Source organism: Denticeps clupeoides, chromosome 3, assembly GCF_900700375.1.
Source record: "Denticeps clupeoides chromosome 3, fDenClu1.1, whole genome shotgun sequence".
NCBI lineage: Eukaryota > Metazoa > Chordata > Actinopteri > Clupeiformes > Denticipitidae > Denticeps > Denticeps clupeoides.
Window position 1 is genome coordinate 32,792,971 of NC_041709.1, and position 27,283 is coordinate 32,820,253.

The 27,283-nt window shown below is 42.6% G+C and overlaps 4 protein-coding genes across 7 annotated transcripts in view; all 4 read right to left on the reverse strand.

Annotated features, from left to right (window-relative positions):
- The window catches only part of LOC114785683 (gastrula zinc finger protein XlCGF7.1-like), a 31,860-nt gene that overhangs the window by 3,606 nt on the left and 971 nt on the right, over positions 1-27,283 (reverse strand). Inside the window, exons 2-3 of one of the 2 annotated variants that reach the window (XM_028972198.1) lie at positions 26,360-26,504; positions 25,379-25,417 (exon numbers count right to left, since the gene is read on the reverse strand). In XM_028972198.1, coding sequence (XP_028828031.1) covers positions 25,379-25,417; positions 26,360-26,495 — 175 coding nt within the window. In that variant the 5' untranslated portion in view covers positions 26,496-26,504. Of the gene's footprint in view, positions 1-24,380; positions 25,418-26,359; positions 26,505-27,283 lie in introns of those variants that run through there. The other variant, XM_028972199.1, reaches the window with a different exon arrangement.
- On the reverse strand, positions 4,342-10,102 carry LOC114785707 (zinc finger protein 160-like). Of its 2 annotated transcripts, XM_028972230.1 has the most exons (4): positions 9,779-10,102; positions 9,193-9,428; positions 8,673-8,817; positions 4,342-6,949 (listed from the first exon to the last, which is right to left on the reverse strand). In XM_028972230.1, exon 4 carries the CDS (start codon positions 6,944-6,946, stop codon positions 5,138-5,140), a length of 1,809 nt encoding a protein of 602 aa, XP_028828063.1. In that variant the 5' UTR covers positions 6,947-6,949; positions 8,673-8,817; positions 9,193-9,428; positions 9,779-10,102; the 3' UTR covers positions 4,342-5,137. The 2 variants fall into 2 exon arrangements, with proteins under 2 accessions (XP_028828063.1, XP_028828064.1); XM_028972231.1 differs by lacking the exon at positions 9,193-9,428.
- LOC114785768 (zinc finger protein OZF-like) lies at positions 12,466-21,058 on the reverse strand. Of its 2 annotated transcripts, XM_028972346.1 has the most exons (3): positions 20,959-21,058; positions 14,410-14,551; positions 12,466-13,719 (listed from the first exon to the last, which is right to left on the reverse strand). In XM_028972346.1, exons 2-3 carry the CDS (start codon positions 14,540-14,542, stop codon positions 12,635-12,637), a joined length of 1,218 nt encoding a protein of 405 aa, XP_028828179.1. In that variant the 5' UTR covers positions 14,543-14,551; positions 20,959-21,058; the 3' UTR covers positions 12,466-12,634. The 2 variants fall into 2 exon arrangements, with proteins under 2 accessions (XP_028828179.1, XP_028828178.1); XM_028972345.1 differs by lacking the exon at positions 20,959-21,058 and having other exon boundaries at positions 14,410-14,772.
- On the reverse strand, positions 18,831-22,295 carry LOC114785746 (zinc finger protein OZF-like). Its single transcript, XM_028972304.1, has 3 exons — positions 22,175-22,295; positions 20,959-21,100; positions 18,831-20,248 (listed from the first exon to the last, which is right to left on the reverse strand). The coding sequence occupies exons 2-3, from the start codon at positions 21,089-21,091 to the stop codon at positions 18,996-18,998; spliced, it is 1,386 nt and encodes a 461-aa protein (XP_028828137.1). The 5' UTR covers positions 21,092-21,100; positions 22,175-22,295; the 3' UTR covers positions 18,831-18,995.

Genomic DNA, 27,283 nt, shown 5'->3' on the forward strand with positions numbered 1-27,283 from the left:
TTGCTCTATTGCTAATGACATGGTTATGTCATATTATGTCTTATTCTCCTCACCTTTGCCGGTTGGTATTAGTATTTTACCGCAGTCCAGGGGTGTAAGAACAACTGAACACATCTTCAGAGGAACATGTATTACATTCTGGTCTGCACGCCGCAAGTCAGCAGGTTTCTGCCAAAGACTGGAATCCATCTTGGAACCCTGAAGAAGAAGAGACAGAACATGGTGTAAACATGGTGTATTTCACCTCATGAATATTAAACTGGACAATTCATGGCACATCACCGCATTAAATTACCATCACTAATCAGTTCCATCTAATAGAAAAGTTTTAGCCTTTCTAAAGCCCAAGGTAACTTTACAGAATAATAAAATAAGTTTAAAAATAGTGCTGCACGATTAATCTAATCGCAATCGTAATCGCGATGTCAGTCTGTGCGATTACATGAACGCAAAAAGCTGCAATTTAAATGATTAGTACATGGATTGGATCGGCAACATATCCGATCCATTCTCTCAAAGTTTGCGAGCTGACTGAAATCTCACTTCAGTCGGATGCAGTGGTGGCCTAGCGGTTAAAGAAGCGACCCCGTAATCAGAAGATTGCCTGTTCGAATCCCGATCCGCCAAGGTGCCACTGAGCAAAACACCGTCCCCACACACGTGTGCTGTGCTGCTGTGTATCACATGTGACAATCACTACACTTTACATGTGACGTGTTTGGTCACATGACTTTGGATTCGGAGACATATGGTTAGACGCTGCATCGTACGTCAACGTCGCCGCCATATTGCGATAGGCTCTGCTGTGGCGTGAAGCATATACCAAAGCTATGCATTCCTGTATTCAGGTCAGCCTCCAAACAACGTTTTGGCTAAACGTAGGCATTAACTATTTAGACTGTTCTTAGCTGTTTAGTTAACTTTAGTTAATTGTGTTCAAGTCAGCCTCCAAACAACGTTTTGGTTAAACGTAAGAACTATAATATGGGATTTTATAATGGCCAAATATAATCAAAACAGTTGTTTAGCCTTACCAGGGTTTGTCGTTCGACAGTAATGTAAAAGAGTTTTTTGTGATTTATTTAATTTAGTAGAAAATTGCATTTTGAAAGCACTGGGCATTTCAGGTTGTTATAAGTAGTTTGTATGTTTCACTTTGAAATTAAACATTTCACTATTAGTATGCGACTTTTCATTGATATCCAAGCAAGTGTCCTTTATCATATCGCAATATTGATCTCAATAATCGCAATATGTCTTTTTCCCCCAAATCGTGCAGCCCTATTTAAAAAGCAGAAAAATAAACATTGATTTTTATTGTTGTCAAACTGAGTTAAAGCAAATAAGTCCGTTTAAACAGGAAGAGAATCCTAATGTCATCCTGAGCTCCAGAGCCAAGGAGCAGAACAATGGTGATCAGAATAAAGGAATAATAAGATGAGTGGCTGAAGATGACATGGGCGATACGAAGCAGGTCACATAAATAAGGAGGGGCAAGGTTATGGATGCACTTAAAGTGAGAATTATTTTTTTTTATTCATCCTAGCTTGTATTGGCAACCAATGAAGATGTAGGGGAACTGGAGCGACGTGTGCTCTTGAAGGAGTACAACCTATGACACAAGCAGCAGAATTCTGAAGAAGCTGGAGTTAATGGAGAGAAGTGTTTTGTTTAAAGTGAAGTGATTGTCATTGTGAAACACTGCAGCACAGCACACGATGACACAATGAAATGTGTCCTCTGTATTTAACCATCACCCTTGGTGAGCCATGACAGGTGCCCGGGGAACAGTGTGCTTTGCTCAGTGGCACCTTGGCATAATGCATACATGCAGGCTGCCACTCAAGATCATTGGAGACCCCTCACACCCTCTGAACTATGCTTTTGAGTGGCTCCCCTCCCCTCCCCCAGCTCCGATGTCCCGGCTGCAGGACACAGAGGAGGAAGGTCGCCTTTGTTCCTAAAGCTGTTCTTCTATTGAACTCTGGACATCCCCCCAGAACAACCGTTATCACCACACACACTTTTTAAACGATGCACTTTACTGCTCCTGTTATGTACAGTTATTTATCGTTGTTCATAGCGCAATACAAGGAACATTTTATTGTGTGTCATATGTTGTGTCTATTGTAACAAGTGTTATACGTGAGCTGTCCCTCGGGGACAAATACAGTTCTGTATACCACACTAAACACGCACAGCTTTCAAAAAGTAGTCTGGATAAAGCATTAGACAAAATGTGAACCATTCTATAAGCTATTCTAAATGTGCATTTTTATCGGACATGGAGTCATTTTCGGGCCGAGATGCTGAATGACCAGACACAAGACCTGAGAAAAACTGGTGAGGAACACAGAACCGACCTGAAAAGAAGTGTCCACTTTATAACCGCGGAACGACGGGAATAATGGAGCCTGTCGAGTCCTGTCCCTGTCGGAAGGTACCGAGTTGGGGGTTTTATTCGAACCAACAGCAGCGGAACAGATAAACGTCGCGCCGCGGACCCCAAACCGGACGTGACGTCATGTCGCTTACAGTATCATCACATTATTAAAAAGTCACGGGTATTTATTAAAACTCTTTTCACCCGTAAATTTTACCGACTGTATGCAGCACTGGTTGAGAAACATCAGAGGCCGCTTAAAAAAAGAAGCGTAAAGATTTAAATCCGCGAACCGGAAGTCAGTGTCACGTGACTGCCAGCATGTGCTTGTTCGTGTCGAGTTTCATTTTTATAAAAGTAAGTTTATTAATTGTGGAGCACAATTTAACCTTTTAAAATAATTTACAGGTCAAAAGAATTAGGAATAAAAAGTTGTAACTCTGCATGTATTTTAAATATAAATATTTAGTAAGCGTCTGTTGAGCTCCTGTGATTATTTACTTTATTATCATCTGTGTTCTTTCCGTCTTTTTCATTCTGTTCTATTTCCATGTGTTCAATAAAAACCTCACCTGCTTTGTTCAATGACACCATTATCCTTGTTCGGGTTTAGATTTTTATTCTAAAGATTAAATTAAGATAGCTTTACCTTTAAATTCTTCTTCTTAGTGTTTTGGCTTCTCCCATTAGGGGTTGATGCAGTGAATAAACCAGTCTAGTTTTTCACCAGATGCTCTTCCTGACCAGACCCACTCAATTTACCCAGGCTGGCACAAGAAGCACACTGACACGGCCTCCCCAGCGACTGGGTGAAACATCTTGATTTTATAATAATTAGTAATAGTTCCCTTTGATATTATTAATAATGTGTGAGAAAAAACACAATTTTCATTAGCTTAATTTTTATTTCCACAAAAATTTAGACAATAACAGGGATAGCCCCAAATAACAAAAAGGTCAGTAGCTGGTGTTTCCACCATTTGCCGCAATGACAGGTTCACAGCGACGCCTCATGCTGTTCGTTCTGAGGCGATGATTTCCACTCTTCCACAAGTGCTACGCGCAGTGCTGCCAGGTCACGTGGGGGTGGTCCCACGTGACTCATGCGCCGAGTGGTGATGCCTGCGCAGAATGTTGCACCTCCTCCACCAAAGCAGACCCTGGGGACCATGTTGACCTCAGCGTATCGCTCACCTTGCCTTCTCCAGCAACGCTGATGCGACACTCCGCATTGAACAGCACTGTAGACCACTGCTGCATTGTCCAGGTCACATGGTCTTGTGCCCACTGCAAACGTTCACGGCGGCGTCTTGGTGTCATTTACATTTCCATTTTAGGCATTTGGCAGACGCCCTTATCCAGAGCGACTTACAACGTGCTTCCATGTTACCATCGATGAAGTGATCAGTTCTGGTTCACTAGAACTCCCAACTATGAATACAATCTTTTTATTCACTCTGTTGTAGTTTCTATACATAAGTTTGACAATAAGAAGGTTACAAGTTCATCTAAATATTCTCTAAAGAGGAAGGTCTTGAGCTGCCGTTTGAAAATACTCAGTGACTGAGCTGTTCTGGGGTCACCTGCAAAGGTCATCTGGCATTCAAACCAAAATGGTGGAGTCGGTTGCGAATGGTTTGTCTGGAAACCCTAGTTCCCATCGCATCCCGTAAACGGGCCTGCAGCAGTTGCGTAATGGTGTCTGGGTGAATAGGTCCTGAGGTCCTGGTCATCATTGCGGTCGGTCACTCGTGGGTCTGTCATGAACTCTGCCAGTAGTTCTGTGTGTTGATCTGGCTGCCTGCCACCGACCCGAAGGTGCCATGGCCAGGTGACGGTGATCGTCCGTTAAGTGACGTTGTGTGTTCACGGCTGTTTGAATGATGAACTTGGAATGACCTATTGACAATACCAGCTTTTTATACCCACAGAATGTTGAAATTGATGCCACATTGAGGTTGTAAAATGGTATTGGCCCCAATATAAGGCACACCTGTACACAATGACACCATTACATGGAAAACACAAAATGACGTGTGTCCATCACCCCAATATAATTGCCTCCCTATCCCAAAAAGGTCTGAAGTGCAACAAACACCGTATGTATGACGTCGACTAAGTCTCTCACAATGTCCCCAATGTATTGTGAGTAGTGTACATTACCTATCGTTTCCGTACGAGTCACAGCCTGTACAGGCGTATACAACCCGCATAAAACTGCAGAGCTAACTCCTGTTCTCCCCAAAAATAAATACAGAGCGCTTATTATTTATTGCAGGTTTTTCTTTTATTATTTTCCACAGGGTTCTATCCTCAGTCCTGACTCCATTCAAAGCCACGCCCGCCGCGGCTCTCTTAACGCACCCCGTGCATTTTACAAGTCGCGTGTGTGACATCACAACAGCAGCCCGGGTGGGAATGGGTATGGAGTCGGGCGACGGTGAGCTTGTAGTAGAAAAACGCAACGACATCAGGCAACACGACAAATTCGTATCAGCACCTAAAACATCCCATTAATATGTACAGCGGTTCCTACATACTACCACGCGTACTACAGCTTTCTTACAATGTACCTGTTCTAGAGCGAAACCAGTAATAATTTATCATTTATTTTTTACTAAGCTGAAGTATTAGGATAATAACTTTTGCAGTGACGTAAAGATTTATGAATTAGTGAGCGTGAGCTTTTATTGCTAGGCAAGCCACTCATCATATTACAACGGCACATCGCAACATAATGGTAACCGAGCAGCCCTACGCCATACTGGACACAGCGAATCCGCTGACCTCACCGGCGTGTGTTCTCTGGTGAGTTTTAAGATTGGGCCGTTGTGAGAAGCTCTTCCCGCACACCGTACAGTGGTAGGGCTTCTCTCCTGTGTGCACCCTCTGGTGTATCTGGAGGTGGGACTTTTCCGAAAAGCTCATCCCGCACTGCTCGCACTTGTAGGGCTTCTCCCCGGTGTGCAGCTTCCGGTGTTTTTGTAGGTATCCTCTCTGAGAAAAGCTCTTCCCGCATTCTTCACACTTGTGGGGCTTCTCCCCGGTGTGTGTCTTCTGGTGTTTCTGAAGGTATACGATTTGTGAGAAGCTCTTCCCACACTGTCCACAGTGGTGGGGCTTCTCTCCAGTGTGTGTCTGCTGGTGCTTCTGAAGGGGTCTCAAATGCATGAACCTCTTCCCACACTGATCACAATGGAAGGGCTTCTCTCCAGTATGGTTCTTCTGGTGCACTTCAAGGTGTTCTAATAGCAGAAACCTCTTGCCACACTGCTCGCAGCGAAAGGGCTTCTCTCTAGCATGAATCAACTTGTGTGTATTCAGGAGCTCTTTCAGCAGAAAGCTCTTCCCACATTCTTTGCAATTGTAGGGTTTAATATCGGTGTGCATCCTCTGGTGTAATTTAAGACTCGCCGATTGTTTGAAGCACTTGCTGCACTGGGCGCACTGGTAGGGCTTCTCGCCCGTATGCACCGTCTGGTGTTTCTGGAGGTATATCGTTCGGGAGAAGCTCTTCCCACACTGCTCGCAGCGGAAGGGCTTCTCCCCGGTGTGCTTCACCAGGTGAATTCGGAGGCTCGACAGGCGCGAAAAGCTCATGCCGCACTGGAGACACTGATGTGGCCTCTCGCCCGTGTGCACCCGCTTGTGGGACTTGAGGTTTCCGGATTCTGTGAACCTCTTGCCACACTGGTCACACTGGAAGGGCTTCTCTCCGGTGTGGATCAATTTATGGGCGTTCATTTGAGCTTTAAACGTGAAGCCCTTGCCGCATTCTATGCAATTGTAGGGTTTGGCGCCCGTGTGCTTCCTCTGGTGAATTTTGAGATTGAGCAATACCGAAAAAGACTTGCTGCATTGTGAACACTGGTAGGGCTTCTTGCCTGTGTGCACCGTCTGGTGCCTTTGAAGGTCAGCTCTTCGTGAGAAGTACTTCCCACACTCGCCACAGCAGTAGGGCTTCTCCCCAGTGTGCACCACCAGGTGAATTTTAAGACTCGACAAGCGCGAAAAACTCATGCCACACTGGACACACTGATGCGGCTTCTCGCCAGTGTGCACCCGCTTGTGGGATTTAAGGGTTCCCGATCGCGTAAACCTCTCCCCACACTGATCACACTGGAAGGGCTTCTCTCCAGCATGTATGAAGTTATGTCTATTAAGGTTTGCTTTACTTGAAAAATTAATCCCACATTCTATGCAACTGAAGGGCTTCTCGTCAACGTGTGTTTTCAAGAGCGACTCTTCTGAAAAACTCTCACCACACTCTTCACAATGGTAGGGCTTCTCCTCAGGCTCAGTCACTTCTTGCTTTATAAAGATCGATGCATGTGAAAATCCCATCTCACACTGTTCACCATTGAAGGGCTTCTCTTTATTATGCATCTCCTGATGACTTAGAAGATCACGTGCATCTATGATCTCAGCACAAAGACCACATATGTAAGACTCCTCTCCGGCAGCTTCAGTTGAGCTGGTTTCAAAGTGATTCTTCATTTGTGTAAAATGGTCCGGATTTTCTTCAGCTGTCTTTTCTAGGTCTTTCATGAATTTAGTTTCCATCTTCTGCAAAGAAAAACATTTTTAAGTCATTTTTGAACACAAACTATCTGAATACTATGGAAGAGTATAAGAACAAAATTGAAATGACTGTTCATTTTGCAATTGGCAATGCAATTTTCAATTGGAGCATGTAATTTGATACTACATTTTGCAACTGGCAATTCAATGTGCAAAGTGCTGATGCAATCCTTTCTTAAATTTACTTAACTCTGTTTCATATTTGCCATAGGCTTTCTGCACATTTATTCAAAGGGCAATTCAATTGTTTTTTTTTTACAACAATTAGAATAATAGAGGGCAGTGAACTGTATTTAATCCAATTGAGAACATTTGGTTAGTCCTCAAGAGGCAGTGGACAAGAAAAACCCACAAAAAGTTAATTGACAGCAAGTCAGGTCTTGAAAAAAGGACCAAGACTACAAAAATTGACTTTTTGCATAAACTTGATGTACTTGTCAATAACAGCCATTGAAACTTGTAAGATACTTGTAATTATAGTTCAATGCTGACAAACACTATACGAGCTATACAAGCTCTCAACAACCACAGCACTTCATAGGACCGAACACTAATACACTCCAGCACTTTAACTTTCAATCACTTCTGGACTCAACGACCCCCCAGAATCTTCTACAATTTCTTTTAACTTTCACTTTACTCATTTGCACACCATCACCCTAACTGTTAAAAACATAAAAGTGTAATATGTTTGCAATATTTGCGTATTGGTTCTCTGTATACTTGCAATATTTGCAATATTGTGATCTATAGCAGTTGCTTAAGCATTTCACTGCATATCATACCGTGTATGAGTGTGTATGTGACAAATAAAATTTGAATTAGAAAATTTGACATTCTAAAAAACCTTTGGCCACAAAGAAAACGGATGACCAGATTACCACAACACTGCAGATTCCAACACCATTCACTACCATCACCATGTAAAGGAAACACTGATGTAACACTGGATAAGACTCTGTTAAATGCTACATAAAGAATGATTGTAATTTATAGATTACATTCATAATGTCATCTAATTAATATGCCAGTGGTACATCAGAGTCCCTGAGATAAATTGCAGTATTCACAGTATTCAGTATTTATTATATTGTATTCACAATATAATAAATAATATTCATATTAAAAAAGTAGGCATTAACTAATAGATTTTGATGCCAATCTAATCAGAGAGCAAATACAAATACTTTCTACCAGAAACACACATTACCAAACCCGGATCTGTAACAATTCATAAAACACTGACTAGGCCATTCATTTTTGTGCTGTTCATCTTACATACATTTTTGAAAATCTAATTCTGAAATTTCTCAGCTCAGTTATTGAGAAAATAACATTAATTTAAATAAAAACCTTTCACATACCAAATTTTTATTTTCAATCAAAACAAAGTAAAGCAATATGTATTCACAATTACATAAATAGCTTAATAAAACCAAAAGACCTGTTCACACCAAAATTCTAAGACAGTTAAATGTGGATCCTCAGACCAACGAAACCACTATTAGCCATAAAAATCTACTTTTCATAGTATAATATGGTTTCAATGTTCAAATTATTAAACAAAATGTTAATTCTTCTTTTTCGGTATGTTTCTGGTAAAATGTCCCTTTCCTGTTATAAATTATTAGTAATCACTGTCATTTTAATTTTTGAGCTGTGCAAGTTGCTCTATTGCTAATGACATGGTCCAACTTATTCTCCTCACCTTTGCCGGTTGGTATTAGTATTTTACCGCAGTCCAGGGGTGTAAGAACAACTGAACACGTCTTCAGAGGAACATGTATTACATTCTGGTCTGCACGCCGCAAGTCAGCAGGTTTCTGCCAAAGACTGGAAACCGTCCTGGAACCCTGAAGAACAAGTGACAGGACATGTCAGCATGGGGCATTTCACCTCATGAATATTATACTGGACCATTCATGGCACGTCACCGCCTGACATGACCGCCACCAGTCAGTTCCAGCTATTTTTACATTTCAGGACGTGGTTTGGATCTTTTTTATAGGCTATTCTAAATGTGCATTATCTGATGCAAGAAAAAACGTTCGCATTTATTCAAATTCATTAAAAGATAAAAAAAGCAGCATGGTGGGCGTCTCAGCCTCGTCCTCCAGCAGCAGATTTATCGGACATGGAGTCATTTTCGGGCCGAGATGGAAATAAGAAAGATGCTGAATGACCAGACACAAGACCTGAGAAAATCTGGCGAGGAACACAGAACCGACCTGAATAGAAGCGTCCACTTTATAGCCGCGGAACGACGGGAAGGGCGAGAAAGATGGAGGCTGTCGCGTCCTGTCCCTGTCGCGTCAGGCTGGCGACACGGAACACAGCGTCGCCCCGTGGACATGGAACCGGACGTGACGTTGGGTCTTTTATATGCCAACGCGACGCTTTAAAACGGCACGAATATCGACGAAAGAAGCGTTTCCCCGTGAAATGTTGCCGCCCGCCTGCAGCGCTGACGGAGAAACAGAAAAAGAAGCGTGAAGACGCGAAGCGGGGAACCGGAAGTGAGTGTCACGTGAGTCCAGTTTCGTTTTCATATAAAAGGCAAATTTAAAATAATTCATTTTTCGGAAGCATTTACAATAAAATAAAATAAAACTTGCAATATAAATATTGAGTTGCTTTTTTAAAAATTTACTTTGTTATTATCTGTGCGTCCGTCCTTTTCATTCTCTTCTTTCTTTTCATGTGGTCAATATAAACTATACACCCGTTCTACTCAGTCTCCCTGTCCATGTTTAGCTTTTTATTCTTCAGTTTAAATTAAAATAAATGTCAATTTCATATTGAAATAGCTTTTACCTCTCAATTCTTCTTTTTGTCCTTCGGCTTCTACCGTTTTGGGGCAGACAGCTACAGCAAATCAGCCAGTCTTCAAAGTTGACATGGCAAAAGTTTTGTGCCGGATGCCCTTTCCTGACCCTATCCACTTACCCGGGCTTGGGACCAGCACCAAGACATACACGGTCATGCCCGTCCCCGGTGGCTGGATTAAACAGCTTGATCTTTAAATAAGTGAAAGAGATGAAAGTAAAAGTGAAGTCACGGTCATTGTGAAACACTGCAGCACAGTAACATGGTGTGTATCTGCTTTTAACCATCACATTTGGTGAGCAGTGGGCAGCCATGACAGGCTCCCGGGGAGCAGTGTGTGGGGACGGCGCTCTTCTAAGTGACACCTCAGCGCCTCGGGATTTGAACCAGCAAACTCCTGATTACAGGGCCGCTTCCTTAACAGCTAGCCCCCACGGGCCACCACTGCCCCAGATTATTTGTTTGTCACGAATCAGTGAGAAAATAATAATATGTGATTAATAATCATATAATTAAAGCATAGATACATGTATTATTCTTCAATGACACTTTGTTATAGAATACTGTCTAAACACTCTTGAGGGCAGAAAGTGAGGCTTGCAATTTATTAATCACCCAGCGTGCCACAACGTACTGATGTAACAGAGAGGTTAACAAGCAAGAACAATTAAAAATAAAGATAGAATAGGTGCCTATTTTCAGCTACCCTGAAGCCCTACCCTGTATTTAATGTCCATAAAATGAACCTCACACCATTGAGGGTTCTTGGCAACCTCCATATAGAAAGACCCTTTTGTGTCCCCATTAACACTACAGCCCCATCCTTTTTAAAGTGTACCATACCACACCCTAATTGGACCATTACACAAAGAATACTAGGACAGGGATGTTCCATTATAATTATTTTACACTGTGCCAATATTAAAGGTGTTTAAATTAGTCTCATAATCAATGTAGGGCAGCACATAATCAATCATATCACAGTGATGTTGCTTTTCTGGTGGTGGCAAAACGAGTCTCGATAAAAAGTTGTGCCGTTAGTGAATCTGGCTGGCTGCTCGAAGTACAGCACCCCTCTAGACAGGCATATATGAGGGGGCTGACTGAAATGTGAGGGGAGCGCATGGTGGCAACAGATGGTGGGAAATGGGTAGGGTGGGGTGCTCTGGATAACGGTCATGCAACTGGATTACACTTTGTCTGGCCTCGACCCTAAGACCTGTCCAACTTGGTTGTCCCACCTGAAGGCTGAGCGCCACCGAGGCACACAAACCCTCTGACCAGGACAAGGTGGCAATAAAAAAATGTAACTAAAAATAAAACAGAATATTCCTCAGATTATAAAAAAATGGCCTATGTCAAATATATTAAAACCTAACACTTCTCACTATTGCCAATATTAACAACTCAATAAAAGGTCTGGCATAGTTGAAAAAATTATTCATCTCACAGCATTAACTTTCCCTTTGTGAGCTGTTGGGGTGTAAACTTTGTGTCTGGGTCCTCCAGTCGGCTCTATGCAACACAGAGGCAGTGGTGAGGAAAAAAAAACAACCTCTACGAGACTGTAACTGTGAGAAGGACAATGGACTAGTCCCCCATTGACTGTACAAATATATTTAGTTAATTATCTCACCAGTCGCGAATTCCCACTCATATTGCTCTTCCCTGCTCGAAAATAAGTAAAAAAAAAAAAAGATAATAAATAAATAAAAGGCAGTTTTTGGTTATACTTTACAAGGGGAGGGGGGGGTGTCAGAAAAAATGACTTTAATTTACCAATATAAATAGCTTTTCGCCCTGTTATTCCAGTCAACATAAGTAGGCAAGACTACATTAAAAAGATTTGCTTGCGTCCGCCACAGCTGAACGAGCTGAGATTCCATGTTCTTCATTTCTGTGTTTGCACATGAACAGTGAGGACGAATTTCAAACAGGATAGATATTCTTATTATCACACGTGCAAAATTGACTCTAAAATCGCATTGTGTATGCCCAGCTAAGAAACTTGACACTGGCTCATTTACATACTAAAAGCGACTGGATGTTTTGCAGGGGACAGAGTGAGTGGGGATCTGCACAAAAACAGACCATGGAGGGGAGAGGAGAACAGGAGGGGAAACCGGTCATCTAATTTGTACCTTTTCCATTGGATTTTTCAAGCTATTGCAGTAAACTGTGTCTGTATTCAGTTTGTGGGTATTGTTTTCTGTCTCAACTACTAAAAGATTGTTTAACGGTGCATTGTGTAGAGCTGGCCACGATTTCACATTATCCGAAGGTGCAGCCGACCGAACACCAGATTTACTTCAATAAATAGAAAAAGGCCGTCGTTCAGTCAGTGCCCACTTCAAAATACTGATGCTGGCCTGCAAAGTCAAACATGGGGTATCACCATCCTACCACAGAGCCCTTATTATACCTCTCCGACCCTCCAGTACTGCTCGCCTGGTCCCTCCAACACTGAAGGTACGAGAAAGACACTCATCTAGACTCTTCTCCGTCTTGGCCCCTCGGTGGTGGAATGAACTTCCCCTCGAGGTCAGAACAGCTCAGTCACTGACCACCTTCAAACGGCAGCTCAAGACCTTCCTCTTTAGAGAATATTTAGATGAACTTGTAACCTTCTTATTGTCTGACTTATGCAAGAAAAAAAGCTACAATAGAGTGAATAAAATGACTGTATTCATGGTTTGAGTCCTAGTGAACCAGAACTGACTACTTTATTGATGACAACATGAAAGCATGTTGTAAGTCGCTCTGGACAAGGGCGTCTGCCAAGTGTCATAAAAGTGCCAGTCTGTTTTGCCAGGTCATTTCTGAGACTTGTCTAGTGTGAAAAATTCATGCCACACTGGACACGGCGAACACACTGATCTGTCCCGTGTGTTTCCTCTGGTGAATTCTGAGATGATGCAGTTGTGCAAAACATTTCCCACACACTGTACAGTGGTAGGGCTTCTCTCCTGTATGCACTCTCTGGTGTACTTGAAGGTACGATCTCTCTGAAAAGTTCATCCCACACTGTACGCACTGGTAGGGCTTCTCTCCAGTATGTATCTTCTGGTGTTTCTTTAGGTATCCTGTTTGTGAAAAACTCTTCCCACATTCTCTGCAACTGTAGGGTTTCTCACCAGCGTGCATCTTCTGGTGGATTTTAAGAGTATATGCTCGTGAGAAAGACTTGCTACATTGGGCACACTGGTAGGGCTTCTCACCAGTATGCACTGACTGATGCCTTCGAAGGTGTGCTGATTGTGAAAAACTCTGCCCACACTGCTCACAGCGGTAGGGCTTCTCTCCAGTGTGCACTACCAGGTGTTTTCTAAGACTTGATAGACATGAAAAACTCATGCCACACTGGACACACTGACATGGTTTCTCACCAGTATGCACCCTCTTGTGGTATAAAAGGGTTCCTGATTGTGTAAACCTCTTGCCACACTGATCACACTGGAAGGGCTTTTCTCCAGTATGAATCAGTTTATGTCTATTAAGGTGTGACTTGCACGAAAAATTAAACCCGCATTCTATGCAACTGTAGGGCTTCTCATCAATATGTGTTTCTTGGTGTGTTTTCAAGAGTGATTCATCTGAAAAACTCACACCACACTCTTCACAGTGGTAGGGCTTCTCTTCGGGGTGATCGACTTCTTGCTTTATTAAGGCTGATGCTTGTGAAAATCCCATCTCACACTGTTCACCATTGAAGGGCTTCTCGTTAGTATGCATCTTCAGATGACTTTTGATTTCACGTACATCTATGATTTCAGTACAAAGACCACATACGTAAGACTTCTCTCCAACAGCTTCAGCTGAGTTTGTTTCAAAGTTCTTTACTTGTGTAACATGTTTGCCACACTTCTTAAAATGGTGCAGATTTTCCTCAGCTTTCATTTTATGTCTTTCATAAGATTGGTTTCCATCTTCTGCAAAGACAAACATTTGAAGACATTTTCAAACATGAACTATTCAATCAGTATGTCTATTATCTTTTATCTAGATAATTTGAAAGGTATTATCTTTTTATATTATCTTTTTTTTCCACCGCTAGAAATCAAATTGATCAACCCATGTAAGTCTGACTTTGGAGTCATACTCAAAATAAACCAGAAACACACATTATCCTTGACTAGGCATTCATTTCTGTGCTGTTTTTCTTACAGATATTTCTGATGAAATTATTGATCAATTATCAAAGAATTATATTACCAATTACATTGTCCAAATAAATAGCTTAATTAAATAATCAGCTTCTGTCACTAAAATTCAAATATTTGAATCCAAAACACAACTGAAATACTTTTCTGCATGTTAAAGCTGGCCAATAGCAGTTAAAGGTGGATCCTCAGACCAACGAAACCACTATTAACCATAAAAATATACTTTTCCTAGTATAATATGAGACACACTGTATGTGATTTGCACTATATAACAATTAAAAGTTGTTATAATATGGCCTCATTGGTCTCAATGTTCAAATTAATGAATGAAATCTTTAGTTTTCTGCCGATACAGAAAACGATGCAAGTGTATGTTTCTGGTAGAATGTCCCTTTCCTGTTATAAATTATTAGTAATCACTATTGCTAATGACATGGTCCAACTTATTCTCCTCACCTTTGCCGGTTAGTATTAGTATTTTACCGCAGTCCAGGGGTGTAAGAACAACTGAACACGTCTTCAGAGGAACATGTATTACATTCTGGTCTGCACTCCACAAGTCAGATTTCTGCCAAAGACTGGAATCCATCTTGTAACCCTGAAGAACAAGAGGTAGAACATGGTGTAAGCATTGTGCATCCGCACCGCCTTATTACATTTTCTGACATTTATCAGACGCCCTTATCTAGAGCGACTTGCAATCATTCTTAGGGCTTCAGCGACTTCCGAACTGGCAGCAATTAATACTTTAAAATGGGTCTTCATTAAATAAATCACTGATATTTTTCCACCTAATGATTCATTTATACCACAGTTTAGAAATCCTATTACTGTCTAACCAAGCCTATATAAAGTAAAAGTGAAGTGATTGTCTTTGTGATACACAGCAGCACAGTGCACACAGTAAAATATGTCCTCTGCATTTAACCATCACCCTTTGTGTGATAATAAGTGTGTGGGGACGGTGCTTTCCTCAATGGCACCTTGGTGGATCGGGATTCGAACCGGCAACCTTCTGATTACAGAGCCACTTCATTAACCGCTAGGCCACCCCTGCCCCTATATAGTGTTCTCAAATCAAATTGCTTTTGTTGCCACATCATATAACACCAAAACACGGTGCAGTGAAATTCTTTTGTGCAAATGATGTGAAAAGTGAAAGCAAACCACTGCCCTTACCTAGACGTAAAAAGTGTTTATGCATGTAAACCACACTAAACTAGAGTGGATACTAAAGTTGGGGGTTTTATTTGACTTGTCCATCACAAAATACAACAGCGGAACGGATAAATGTCATGCCGCGAACCCCAATCTGGATGTGACGTTGTTTCTTTAACCAAATCGTCACAAAAAAATTATTAGAACGCACTTTACCCTTAAAATATTACTGACTATATGCAGCACTGGTTGAGAAACAACCAAGTCAGTGTCATGTGTCTGCCAGCATGTTCTGGTTAGTGTCGAGTTTAATTTTTTATAAAAGTTTATATATTGTTAAGTATATTTTAATCTTTTAAATAATTAACAGTTCAAAAGCATTAGGAATAAAAAGTTAAGCATCTGTTGAGCTCCTGTGATGTTTTTTTTTTTTCCTTTATTATCATCTGTACTCTTTCAGTCCTTTTCATTCTGTTCTGTTTCCATGTGTTAACCCGTTTAACCCGTCTCCCTTAGTAAGCAGTGGGTAGAAAGGACACTTCAAGCAGGGTTAACTCCGGGTCGCAGGGGTAGCATCCCAAGTAGGGAATCCCAGACAGCTCTCTCTTCAGCTACCTCCACCAGCTCCTCCGGAAGGACCCAAAGGCGTTTCCAGACAAGACTGGAGATATAATTTCTCCAGTGTGCCCCTGGGTCGACCCAGGGGTCTCCTGTCGGCAGAACATGCCCGAAACACTTTCCCAGGGAGGAGTCCAGGAGGCATCCTGACCAGATGCTCAATCCACCTCAACTGGCTCCTCACGATGTGGAAGAGCAGCTCTGAATCCCTCCCAAATGTCCAAGCTCCTCACCCTATCTCTAAGGCGCCTGGCCACGTATATCCGCGATCTTTTTCTTTCGGTCATTACCCAAAGCTTGTAACCATAGGTAAGGCCTGGAGATCCCGAGATACTTAAACTCCTCCACTTGAGGCAGGACCTCTCTCCCAACCCGGAGTTGGCAAGACACCCTTTTCCAGTCGAGAACCATGGTCTCAGATTTGGAGGTGCTGATCCTTATCCTAGCCGCTTCACACTCAGCTGCGAACCTACCAGGCAAGAGCTGAAGGTCAGAGTCTGATGAAGCTAGGAGGACCACATCATCTGCAAAAAGCAGAGACGAGATTCTCCTGCCACCAATCTCGACACCCTCCACACCACGGCTGTGCCTAGAAATTCTGTCCATATAGGTTTATGAACAGAACCGATGATAAAGGGCAGCCCTGGCAGAGTCCACCCTCACCGAAAAGAGGTCTGACTTACAGCAGGCTATGTGGACCATGCTCACGCTCCTCTGGTACAGGGACTTAATGCTCCTTAACAAAATGGCATCCACCCCATACTCCTGGAACGCCCCTCATAAGGTAGCCCTGGGGACACAGTCCTAAGCCTTCTCCAAATTCACAAAACACATGTAGATTGGTTGGGCAAACTCCTATGCCTCCTCCATCACCGCAGCAAGGGTAAAGATCTGGTCCACAGTTCCACGGCCAGAACGAAAACCAAATTATTCCTCCTCAATCTGAGATTCAACTATCGACCGGACCCTCATCTCCAGTGTCTTGGAGTAGACCTTTCCAGGGAGGCTGAGGAGTGTGATCCCCCTATAGTTGGAAAACACCCTCTGGTCCCCCTTCTTAAAAACGGGGACCACCACTCCAGTCTGCCACTCCACCAGAACTGTAACCGATTTCCATGCAATGTTGCAGAGACGTGTCAACCACGACAGCCCTACAATATCCATAACCGTGTAGCTGTTTGACTACCTCAACAACTTCTGCCCCTGAGATTGGACAGTTTATACCGAGGTATCCCAGCTCTGGTTCCCCCTCGAAATGCGCATTGGTGGGATTGAGGAGCTCCTCAAAGAATTCCATCCACCACCCAACTTTAGCCCCAGTCAATGTCAGTAGCTCCCCATCCCTAGTGTAAACAGTGTGAGCGAGTTGCTGCCTTTCTCTCCTGAGGCATTTTGCCAGAACCTCTTTGGAGCCTATCAGTAGTCTTTCTCTATGGTCTCACCGAACTCCAATGCCCAAGATTTTGCCTCGCGACTGGCACTGCTGCATCCTGCTTGGCCGTCCAATACCTGTCTACCAGCCATGCTCTGTAGGCCTCCTTCTTCAGCCTGACGACTCCCCTAACCTTTGGTGTCCACCAGCGGGTACGGGGGTTACTGCCACGACTGGCACCGGCCACCTTGCGGCCACAGCTAGCAACAGCCGCCTCAACCATTTCAGAGTGGAAAAAGGTCCATTCGGATTCAAAGTCCCCCACTGCTCTCGGGATGCGGTCAAAGCTCTGATGAAGGTAGGAATTGAAGACCATCTTGACAGGTTCTTCTGCCAGACGTTCCTACGTGGCATCTTCCCATGCCACTTGATCCAACTCACCACCAGGCCGTGATCAGTTGACATCTCCAGTCCTCTCTTCGCCAGAATATCAAAACATATGGCTGCAGGTCAGATGAAATGACTATAATGTCAATCATCGACCTGCAACCTAGGCTACCCTGGTACCAAGTCTACCGATGCCCACATTATGTTCGAACATGGTGTTCATTATGGCCAAACTGTGGCTTGCACAGAAGTCCAAAAACAAAACACCACTCGAGTTCAGATTTGGCAGGCCATTCCTCCCATGCTGTCATTGGCCATGTGAGCATGAGCAGGACAATGGAGTCCCCGGTCGGAGCACTATCTAGCATTCGTCCCAGGGACTCCAAAAAGGGTGGGTACTCTGAGGTGCGATTTGGTGCATAAGCGCAAACAACAGTCAGGACCCATTGCCTGACCGCAGGGAAGGTACCCTCTTGTCGTTCCATGTCCCAATAGCCAGTTTCCTTGTCTGGGGATCGGATCGCCAAAGCTCCCGCCTCCTTGTAATCAGAAGGCAACCTTATGATTACGGGGCCGCTTCCTTAACTGCTAGGTCACCACTGCCCCTAAACAGAGCATGTCAGAAGGATGAATCAGCTTTGCTAGGTTAAGTATTATGTTGCAAAATAAGAACGAGGTTCCTGCTCGGTATCGAACAGAGGACCTTTCTGTGTTAGGCGAACATGATAACCACTACACCACAGAAACTTGAGACACAGGTTTTCTTTAGAACTTGTAAATATAGGATCAAACTTGTTTAGGGCCTCACATATCCAGTTCTTAAAAAAAATAGGCAAGTTATTTTTTAAACCACAAAGGTAACTGGGGCCGGCCAGGCCCCATGGGCGAAAGCCCGGCCACCAGGTGTTCGCTCACAGGCCCAAACCCAAGGCCTGGCTCTAGGGTGGGACCCCAGTAACCCTCTGGGCTGAGTACTCTGACTCTTTGTCTCACCCTTTACCTCAGACCAATGTGTCATGGGAGACCCTATCAGGGTCACAAAGTGACCCAGACAACATAGCTCCCAGGATCATTACGGCTCTCAAACTCCTTTTTACCATGATAAGGTGACGATTCAAGGTGGTGGTTAACTCAAACGATGTACTCAAAAACATTCAGTTTTTGTGGAACATCACCCCACAGCAGGTGCTTTGTTTCAATTATTATATCGGTTTATATAACCTAACCACACAGCAGTCAGACCAATCTGTAAATTTATAACAATGATGCACACTGTGTAAATTAAAGGACAAAAGTGGTGTAAAATGGTTTAAAGCGTCCATTAGGTCATGGTGAAGGCACATTGGTGGGTTGTGGCAACACATTTTATTCCACTCTGAAGAAAGATTGGGCCTTATGTTCACACTTAAGCAATTGATTGCAAGTCAAAAGTTCATGCCACACTTTTCACCCTAGTTGGGTGTCTCTCCAGTCTGTTTTGCCAGGTCATTTGTCGAGTGTGAAAAGTTCATGCCACACTGGACACAGCGAACACGCCAATCTGTCCGGTGTGTTTTCTCTGGTGAGTTCTAAGATTATGCAGTTGTGAAAAACTTTTCCCACACACTGTACAGTGGTAGGGCTTCTCTCCTGTATGCACTCTCTGGTGTACTTGAAGGTGTGCTCTTTTTAAAAAGTTCATCCCACACTGTTCACATTGGTAGGGCTTCTCTCCAGTATGTATCTTCTGGTGTTTTTGAAGGTATCCTGCTTGTGAAAAACTCTTCCCACATTGTTCACACTTGTAGGGCCTCTCTCCAGTATGTACCATCTGGTGTTTTTGAAGGTGCCTTAACTGTGTAAACCTCTTCCCACACTGGTCACACCGGTAGGGCTTCTCTCCAGTATGAATTAATTTATGTATATTGAAACGTGCTTTATGCAAAAAACTCTTCCCACATTCTCTGCAATTGTAGGGTTTTTCACCAGCGTGCATCTTCTGGTGGATTTTAAGAGTATATGCTCGTGAGAAAGACTTGCTACATTGGGCACACTGGTAGGGCTTCTCGCCAGTATGCACTGACTGATGCCTTCGAAGGTGTGCTGATTGTGAAAAACTCTGCCCACACTGCTCACAGCGGTAGGGCTTCTCTCCAGTGTGCACTACCAGGTGTTTTCTAAGACTTGATAGACATGAAAAACTCATGCCACACTGGACACATTGACATGGTTTCTCACCAGTATGCACCCTCTTGTGGTATAAAAGGGTTCCTGATTGTGTAAACCTCTTGCCACACTGATCACACTGGAAGGGCTTTTCTCCAGTATGAATCAGTTTATGTCTATTAAGGTGTGACTTGCACGAAAAATTAAACCCGCATTCTATGCAACTGTAGGGCTTCTCATCAATATGTGTTTCTTGGTGTGTTTTCAAGAGTGATTCATCTGAAAAACTCACACCACACTCTTCACAGTGGTAGGGCTTCTCTTCGGGGTGATCGACTTCTTGCTTTATTAAGGCTGATGCTTGTGAAAATCCCATCTCACACTGTTCACCATTGAAGGGCTTCTCGTTAGTATGTATCTTCAGATGACTTTTGATTTCACGTACATCTATGATTTCAGTACAAAGACCACATACGTAAGACTTCTCTCCAACAGCTTCAGCTGAGTTTGTTTCAAAGTTCTTTACTTGTGTAACATGTTTGCCACACTTCTTAAAATGGTGCAGATTTTCCTCAGCTTTCATTTTATGTCTTTCATAAGATTGGTTTCCATCTTCTGCAAAGACAAACATTTGAAGACATTTTCAAACATGAACTATTCAATCAGTATGTCTATTATCTTTTATCTAGATAATTTGAAAGGTATTATCTTTTTATATTATCTTTTTTTTCCACCGCTAGAAATCAAATTGATCAACCCATGTAAGTCTGAATTTGGAGTCATACTCAAAATAAACCAGAAACACACATTATCCAACCTGGATCAGTAACAATCTTGACTAGGCATTCATTTCTGTGCTGTTTTTCTTACAGATATTTCTGATCAAATTATTGATCAATTATAAAAGAATTATATTCCCAATTACATTGTCCAAATAAATAGCTTAATTAAATAAGCAGCTTCTGTCACTAAAATTCAAATATTTGAATCCAAAACACAACTGAAATACTTTTCTGCATGTTAAAGCTGGCCAATAGCAGTTAAAGGTGGATCCTCAGACCAACGAAACCACTATTAACCATAAAAATATACTTTTCCTAGTATAATATGAGACACACTGCATGTGATTTGCACTATATAACAATTAAAAGTTGTTATAATATGGCCTCATTGGTCTCAATGTTCAAATTAATGAATTAAATCTTTAGTTTTCTGCCGATACAGAAAACGATGCAAGTGTATGTTTCTGGTAGAATGTCCCTTTCCTGTTATAAATTATTAGTAATCAGTATTGCTAATGACATGGTCCAACTTATTCTCCTCACCTTTGCCGGTTGGTATTAGTATTTTATCGCAGTCCAGGGGTGTAAGAACAACTGAACACGTCTTCAGAGGAACATGTATTACATTCTGGTCTGCACTCCACAAGTCAGATTTCTGCCAAAGACTGGAATCCATCTTGTAACCCTGAAGAACAAGAGGCAGAACATGGTGTAAGCATTGTGCATTTTACCTCATGAATATTAAACTGGACCATTCACAATACGCCACCGTCTACTATAGCTGGGCTTCAGTCACAAGGTTATGATGACACTTGATCTCTAATGAAGGGCAAGAAATAAAAATGGAGAGTATGTAGAGCATTTGGAGAGTATGAGAGCATTTCAGAGTCTCTGTCATGTGGATTTTGACCCAGTATCTAGATAACAATACAGGCAATTAATTAAAAATTACGTTTGACACGTCCCATATCCCAGGAAGATGAAATACTCCTCTAGCCGCACCTCCTTATTACATTTTCCGACATTTATTAGACGCCCTTATCTAGAGCGACTTACAATCAGTCTTCTGCTTCAGCGACTTCCGTACTGGCAGCAAATATACTTTAAAACGGGTCTTCATTAAATAAATCACTGATATTTTCCCACCTAATGATTCATGTATACCACAGTTTAGAAATCCTATTACTGTCTAACCAAGCCTATATTGTGTTCTCAAATCAAATCGCTTTTATTGCCACATCATATAAGACCAACACACAGTGCACTGAAATTCTTGTGTGCAAATGATGTGAACGCGAAGTGAAAGTGATTGTCATTGTGATACACAGCAGCACAGCACACGGTGCACACGGTGAAATGTGTCCTCTGCTTTAACCCATCACCCTTGGTGGGCAGTGGGCAGCCATGACAGGCACCCGGGAGGCAGTGTGTGGGACGGTGCTTTGCTCAGTGGCACCTCAGTGGAACCTTGGTGGATCGGGATTCGAACCGGGGCCGCTTCCTTAACCACTAGGCCACCCCTGCCCTGTGCATGTGTGCATTAGCTGATACAATAAAATCGTAAAACTCCTACTTATTTGTATCAAAATTCATGTTACACATTAAGCATAAAAAGCAGCATGGTGGTCGGCTCGGTTCTGGGCGTCTCAGCCTCGTCCTCCAGCAGCAGATTTATCGGACATGGAGTCATTTTCGGGCCGAGATGCTGAATGACCAGACACAAGACCTGAGAAAAACTGGTGAGGAACACAGAACCGACCTGACAATAAGCGTCCACTTCCCTGTCGGAAGGTACCGAGTTGGGGGTTTTATTCGAACCAACAGCAGCGGAACAGATAAACGTCGCGCCGCGGACCCCAAACCGGACGTGACGTCGTGACGTCCACCGACTCGTCAGAGAAGGGCGTGGCTGCACGTCACCGCCACAATAGGCAGAAACACGTGACCTGCATCGATACAGTGGAAACTACGCGAGCGGATCGTAAAGGTTGGTACAGAGTCGTTCATGTACAAATGTGCTGTTAGTAATTTAGTAATCTGATCATGATGGCGCTTTGCATGCGCTACAACATGGAAATATTAAAAACGAGTATTTTTTTTAACTTTTTTTTTTTTTTATCGTGCTCCATGGCAGGCAAACACACTGACAATTTCATTTCCTTGCCCTGGTCTCCAAACCACATTAGAATATGATTTATTATTGGCATATACTAGTCAGTTTCAAATGTTTTTTTTTTTTTTATTTCACTCCTTTTCACTATCTGTAACATCAATGTACATTGTTCCATTTACTGCATATTGCACTTTATTCCACCTGCATCAACCTTGTAAAGTACTTCACAAAGAGATTTACATATTTTTAAATACTTCTATTCTCTACTGCTTTTTATTGCCCACTTTTTAGTTAAAACGTGTCATCTTGTATTTTTTTGTAAAGACTTTTCTCTCCAAATCTTCATTTGGTTATTTCATGTTATTCTGCTAAATCGTTTTGTACTAAGCACAATGGTGTTAAACAGTGATTGTTGCCAGTGTAACATTGAAAAATCACTATTACATGCTAAGTGTAATGTGTTATTTCTGCTAAAACCTGAACTGGCTTGTTTTTTCTTTTTTTTTTTTTACATCCAAAATGTATTTAATCTCATAACTTAATCTGTGGTCCAGTACATTTTCTCTGCTCCCTCAATGTGGTCAGTGGAATAAGGGTCTCGGCACTCTGAAAATAGTTCAAATGTTTATATGGTGTTTATCTGCTTTTCTCCTTGTTTTAGATGCACATATCAATCTGTAATTGTGCCTCAAAGCCACTTTCAGGGCAAAGATTGAGGAACATATAAATGGACACATTAAAAATGCTTTGCTATGTTGGTATTAAATGTGAAAGTGATTGTCACACGTGATACACAGCACACAGTGCACACAGTGAAATTTGGGCAGCCATGACAGGCACCCAGGGAGCAGTGTGTGGGGACGGTGCTTTACTCAGTGGCACCTCAGTGGCACCTTGGCAGATCGGGATTTGAACCAGCAACCTTCTGATTACGGGGCCGCTTCCTTAACCACTAGGCCACCACTGCCCAATATAATTTATAGTTATAGATATAAATATAGTGATATGCACTTTTTTTCAGCACTTCTGCACTCTCTTTGTTAACTTAAAAGTTGCTAATCACATTGTACAGTTCAGTGCATTCATGAGCAAGAAAAAGCTTGTTTTTATTTAACATATTTTTTGATGGCACTTGTGATCCATACCCTTTTGCTTTCATTATATTATAGGATTGTATGGTCATAATTTCATTTATGTTTTTGTTATCATGTACACGTTGATTGTTAGATAAATTGATTGCGTTCTATATAACTACATTTATAATGCATGTGTTCTTTTTTTATTAATTACGCTTTATTTTCACTGTAAGACTTTGGAATTGACTGTGGGACCTTCATGCTAATGGTGATTTTTCTGTTATTCAGTTTTCCTTGAGATTCATACAAAAGTTAAAATATGATCTCAGGATGCATTTACATTTTGGCTTCTGTACTATATTGCCTCAAGGTTTAGACACATTAACAATATCAAAATGAACCAGAAAGCAAGGCTCTCAATTTACCGGACTGGGACCTACATCCCAGTCCTCACCTATGGTCATGAGCTTTGGGCAGTGACCGAACGAACGAGATTGCGAATACAAGCGGGCGAAATGAGTTTCCTCCGTCGGGTGGCCGGGCGCAGCCTTAGAGATGGGGTGAGGAGTATGGTGTAGTTGCCTTTAAGGCTTTATGACACTGTCGTAAACCGAGCGTTTGCGGCCGCTCGTATCCATGGTGATCTGAGTGCCGGGAAGAGTCTGGACTCTTATATACACACATAAAAAAAAAAAAATAAATTCTTCGCTTCATCGAGGGATTCCCCCCCCCCAGATTCCAGGGAGGGATTTTGAAGTCATAAAGGGACAAAGACCTTTAGGTTTGATTTTTTCATTAGTGTTCTAGTGTGCACAGTGTGCTGTGCATCACATGTGACAATTTTATGGACAAAAGCGGTTTAAAAGCCTCCGTTAGGACGTGGCATCGCACATTTTATTCCACTCTAGAGAAAGACTGGGCCTAATGTTCACACTTGAAAAGTTCGTGCCACACCGTTCACCGCGGTTGGGAGCCTCTCCAGTCTGTTTTTGCCCGGTCATTTCTGAGGCCTGTCGAGCGGGGAAGGTTCACGCCACACTGGACACAGCGAACACGCCCATCTGTCCGGTGTGCTTCCGCTGGTGAGTTTTAAGATTGGGCTGTTGCGAAAAGCTTTTCCAACACACCGCACAGTGGTAGGGCTTCTCTCCCGTGTGCACGCTCTGGTGTCGCCGAACGTGTGCCCTTAGCGAGAAGCTCTTGCCGCACTGCTCACAGCGGTAGGGCTTCTCTCCCGTGTGCACCACCAGGTGATTTCTAAAACTCGACAAGTACGAAAAACTCATGCCACACTGGACACACTGATATGGCCTCTCGCCAGTGTGCACCCGCTGGTGGGATTTAAGGGCTGCCGATTGTGTAAACCTCTTGCCGCACTGATCACACTGGAAGGGCTTTTCTCCAGTATGAATCAGTTTATGTCTTCTAAGGTGTGACTTGCACGAAAAATTAAACCCGCATTCTATGCAACTGTGGGGCTTCTCGTCAACGTGTGTTTCCTGGTGTGTTTTCAACAGCGATTCTTCTGAAAAACTCACACCACACTCTTCACAATGGTAGGGCTTCTCTTCCGGCTCAGTGATTTCTTGCTTTACAAAGTTTGACGCTTGTAAAAATCCAATTTCACACTGTTCACCATTGACGGGCTTCTCTTTAGTATGCATCTTCTGATGGCTTTTGAGTTCACGTAAATCTACAATTTTAGAGCAAAGACCACAGAGGGAGGACTTCTCTTCAACAGCTTCCACTGAGTTTGTCTGAACTTGTGTAAGATGTCTCTCAAGATGTCTTTCAAAAGTTTGATTTCCATCTTCTGCAAAGATAAACATATGAAGACATTTTCAAACATGAACTATTGAATTTGTATACAAAATCATAACTACAATGTAGTCACAGTTAAGTCATGTGGAAGGCCAGGGTGGTGGGAGCCTAGTGGGTAAGACACTCGCCTGTGAACCCGAGACACTCGGGCAAGACACTTTACCCTGACTGAAATCACATCTAGGCAGGCCAGACAGAAAATGGACCAGATGACCACAACACTGCAGGTACTAACTCCACTCAGTACCATCATCTTGACCCAAAGGACACACTGATTGTAAATTGTTCTTGATAAGGCTCTACATAAAGAAAGATTATGAAATTCATCTAGAAAATACAATGCCATATGCGAGTCGCACATCAGAGTCTCTGAGATTAGCTGCAGTATTCATAGGGGATGACAATCAGTAATAAACGATATTCATATTTAAAAAAAATTATGCATTCACTACTATGTTTTGGCAGTCTATGTTTTGGCAAATACAAATACTTTGAGGTGGTCCTTTCTACCAGAAACACACATTACCAAACCCGGATCTGTAACAATAAAACACTGAATAGGCCATTCATTTTTGTGCTGTTTATCTTAAATACATTTTTTAAAAATCTAATTCTGAAATTTCTCAGCTCTGTTAATAACATTAATTTAAATAAAAGCCTTTCACATACAAAATTACAAATGTAGTTTCCAATCAAAGCATAAAGTAAAGCAATATATATTCACAATTGCATTGTCCACATAAATAGCTTAATAAAACCAAAAGCACCTGATCACACAAAAATAAGACTTTAACTGAAATACTCTTCTGCATATTGAAGCATATTGGGTCTTCTGCATATTCTTCAAGCTGGCCAATAGTAGTTAAAGGTGGATCCTCAGACCAAAGAAACTACTATTAACCATTAAAACCATTAACCAACTTATTCTCCTCACCTTTGCCGGTTGGTATTAGTATTTTACCGTAGTCCAGGGGTGTAAGAACAACTGAACACGTCTTCAGAGGAACATGTATTACATCCTGGTCTGCACGCCGCAAGTCAGCAGGTTTCTGCCAAAGACTGGAATCCATCTTGGAACCCTGAAGAACAAGAGACAGAACCTGTCAGCATGGGGCATTTCACCTCATGAATATTCACAATACGCCACCGCCTGCTATAGCTGGGCTTCAGTGCAAAGCTTCTCACACAGGAGTGGTGTTACAAAGACCATAAACAAATACACAGAAATGATCTGGAGGTAAAAAGTGTCCATGCACCAACCGGAATGCCAGATATTTACATTTTATAGCGTGTAAAACATACTAATTGTGAGTATTTGGTATTTGTCTTCAGTGTCGCACCAGCTCTGGGTGGGAACTCGTCCCCTGATTTTAACCCCGCATCATCCTTGGTGAGCAGCGTGTGGGGACGGTATCTCCATCGAGGGGACCTCAGTGGCATCTTGGCGGTTCGGGATTCACAACCAAAAAAAAAAGAGGGGCAGTGGTGGCCTAGCGGTTAAGGAAGTGGCCCTGTATTCAGAAGGTTGCCGATTCGAATACCGACCCGCCAAGGTGCCACTGAGCACCGTCCCCACACACTGCTCCCCGGGCGCCTGTCATGGCTGCCCACTGCTCACCAAGGGTGATGGGTTTAATGCAGATGACACGTTTCGTTGTGTCACCGTGTGCTGTGCTGCTGTGTATCACAATGGCTTCAACCTTCTGATTACGAGTCCACTTCCTTACACGCTAACCCATCAGATTCCTACTTATTGTTAAATTTATTCAAATTCATGTTACACATTAAGCATAAAAAGCAGCATGGTGGTCGGCTCGGTTCTGGGCGTCTCAGCCTCGTCCTCCAGCAGCAGATTTAT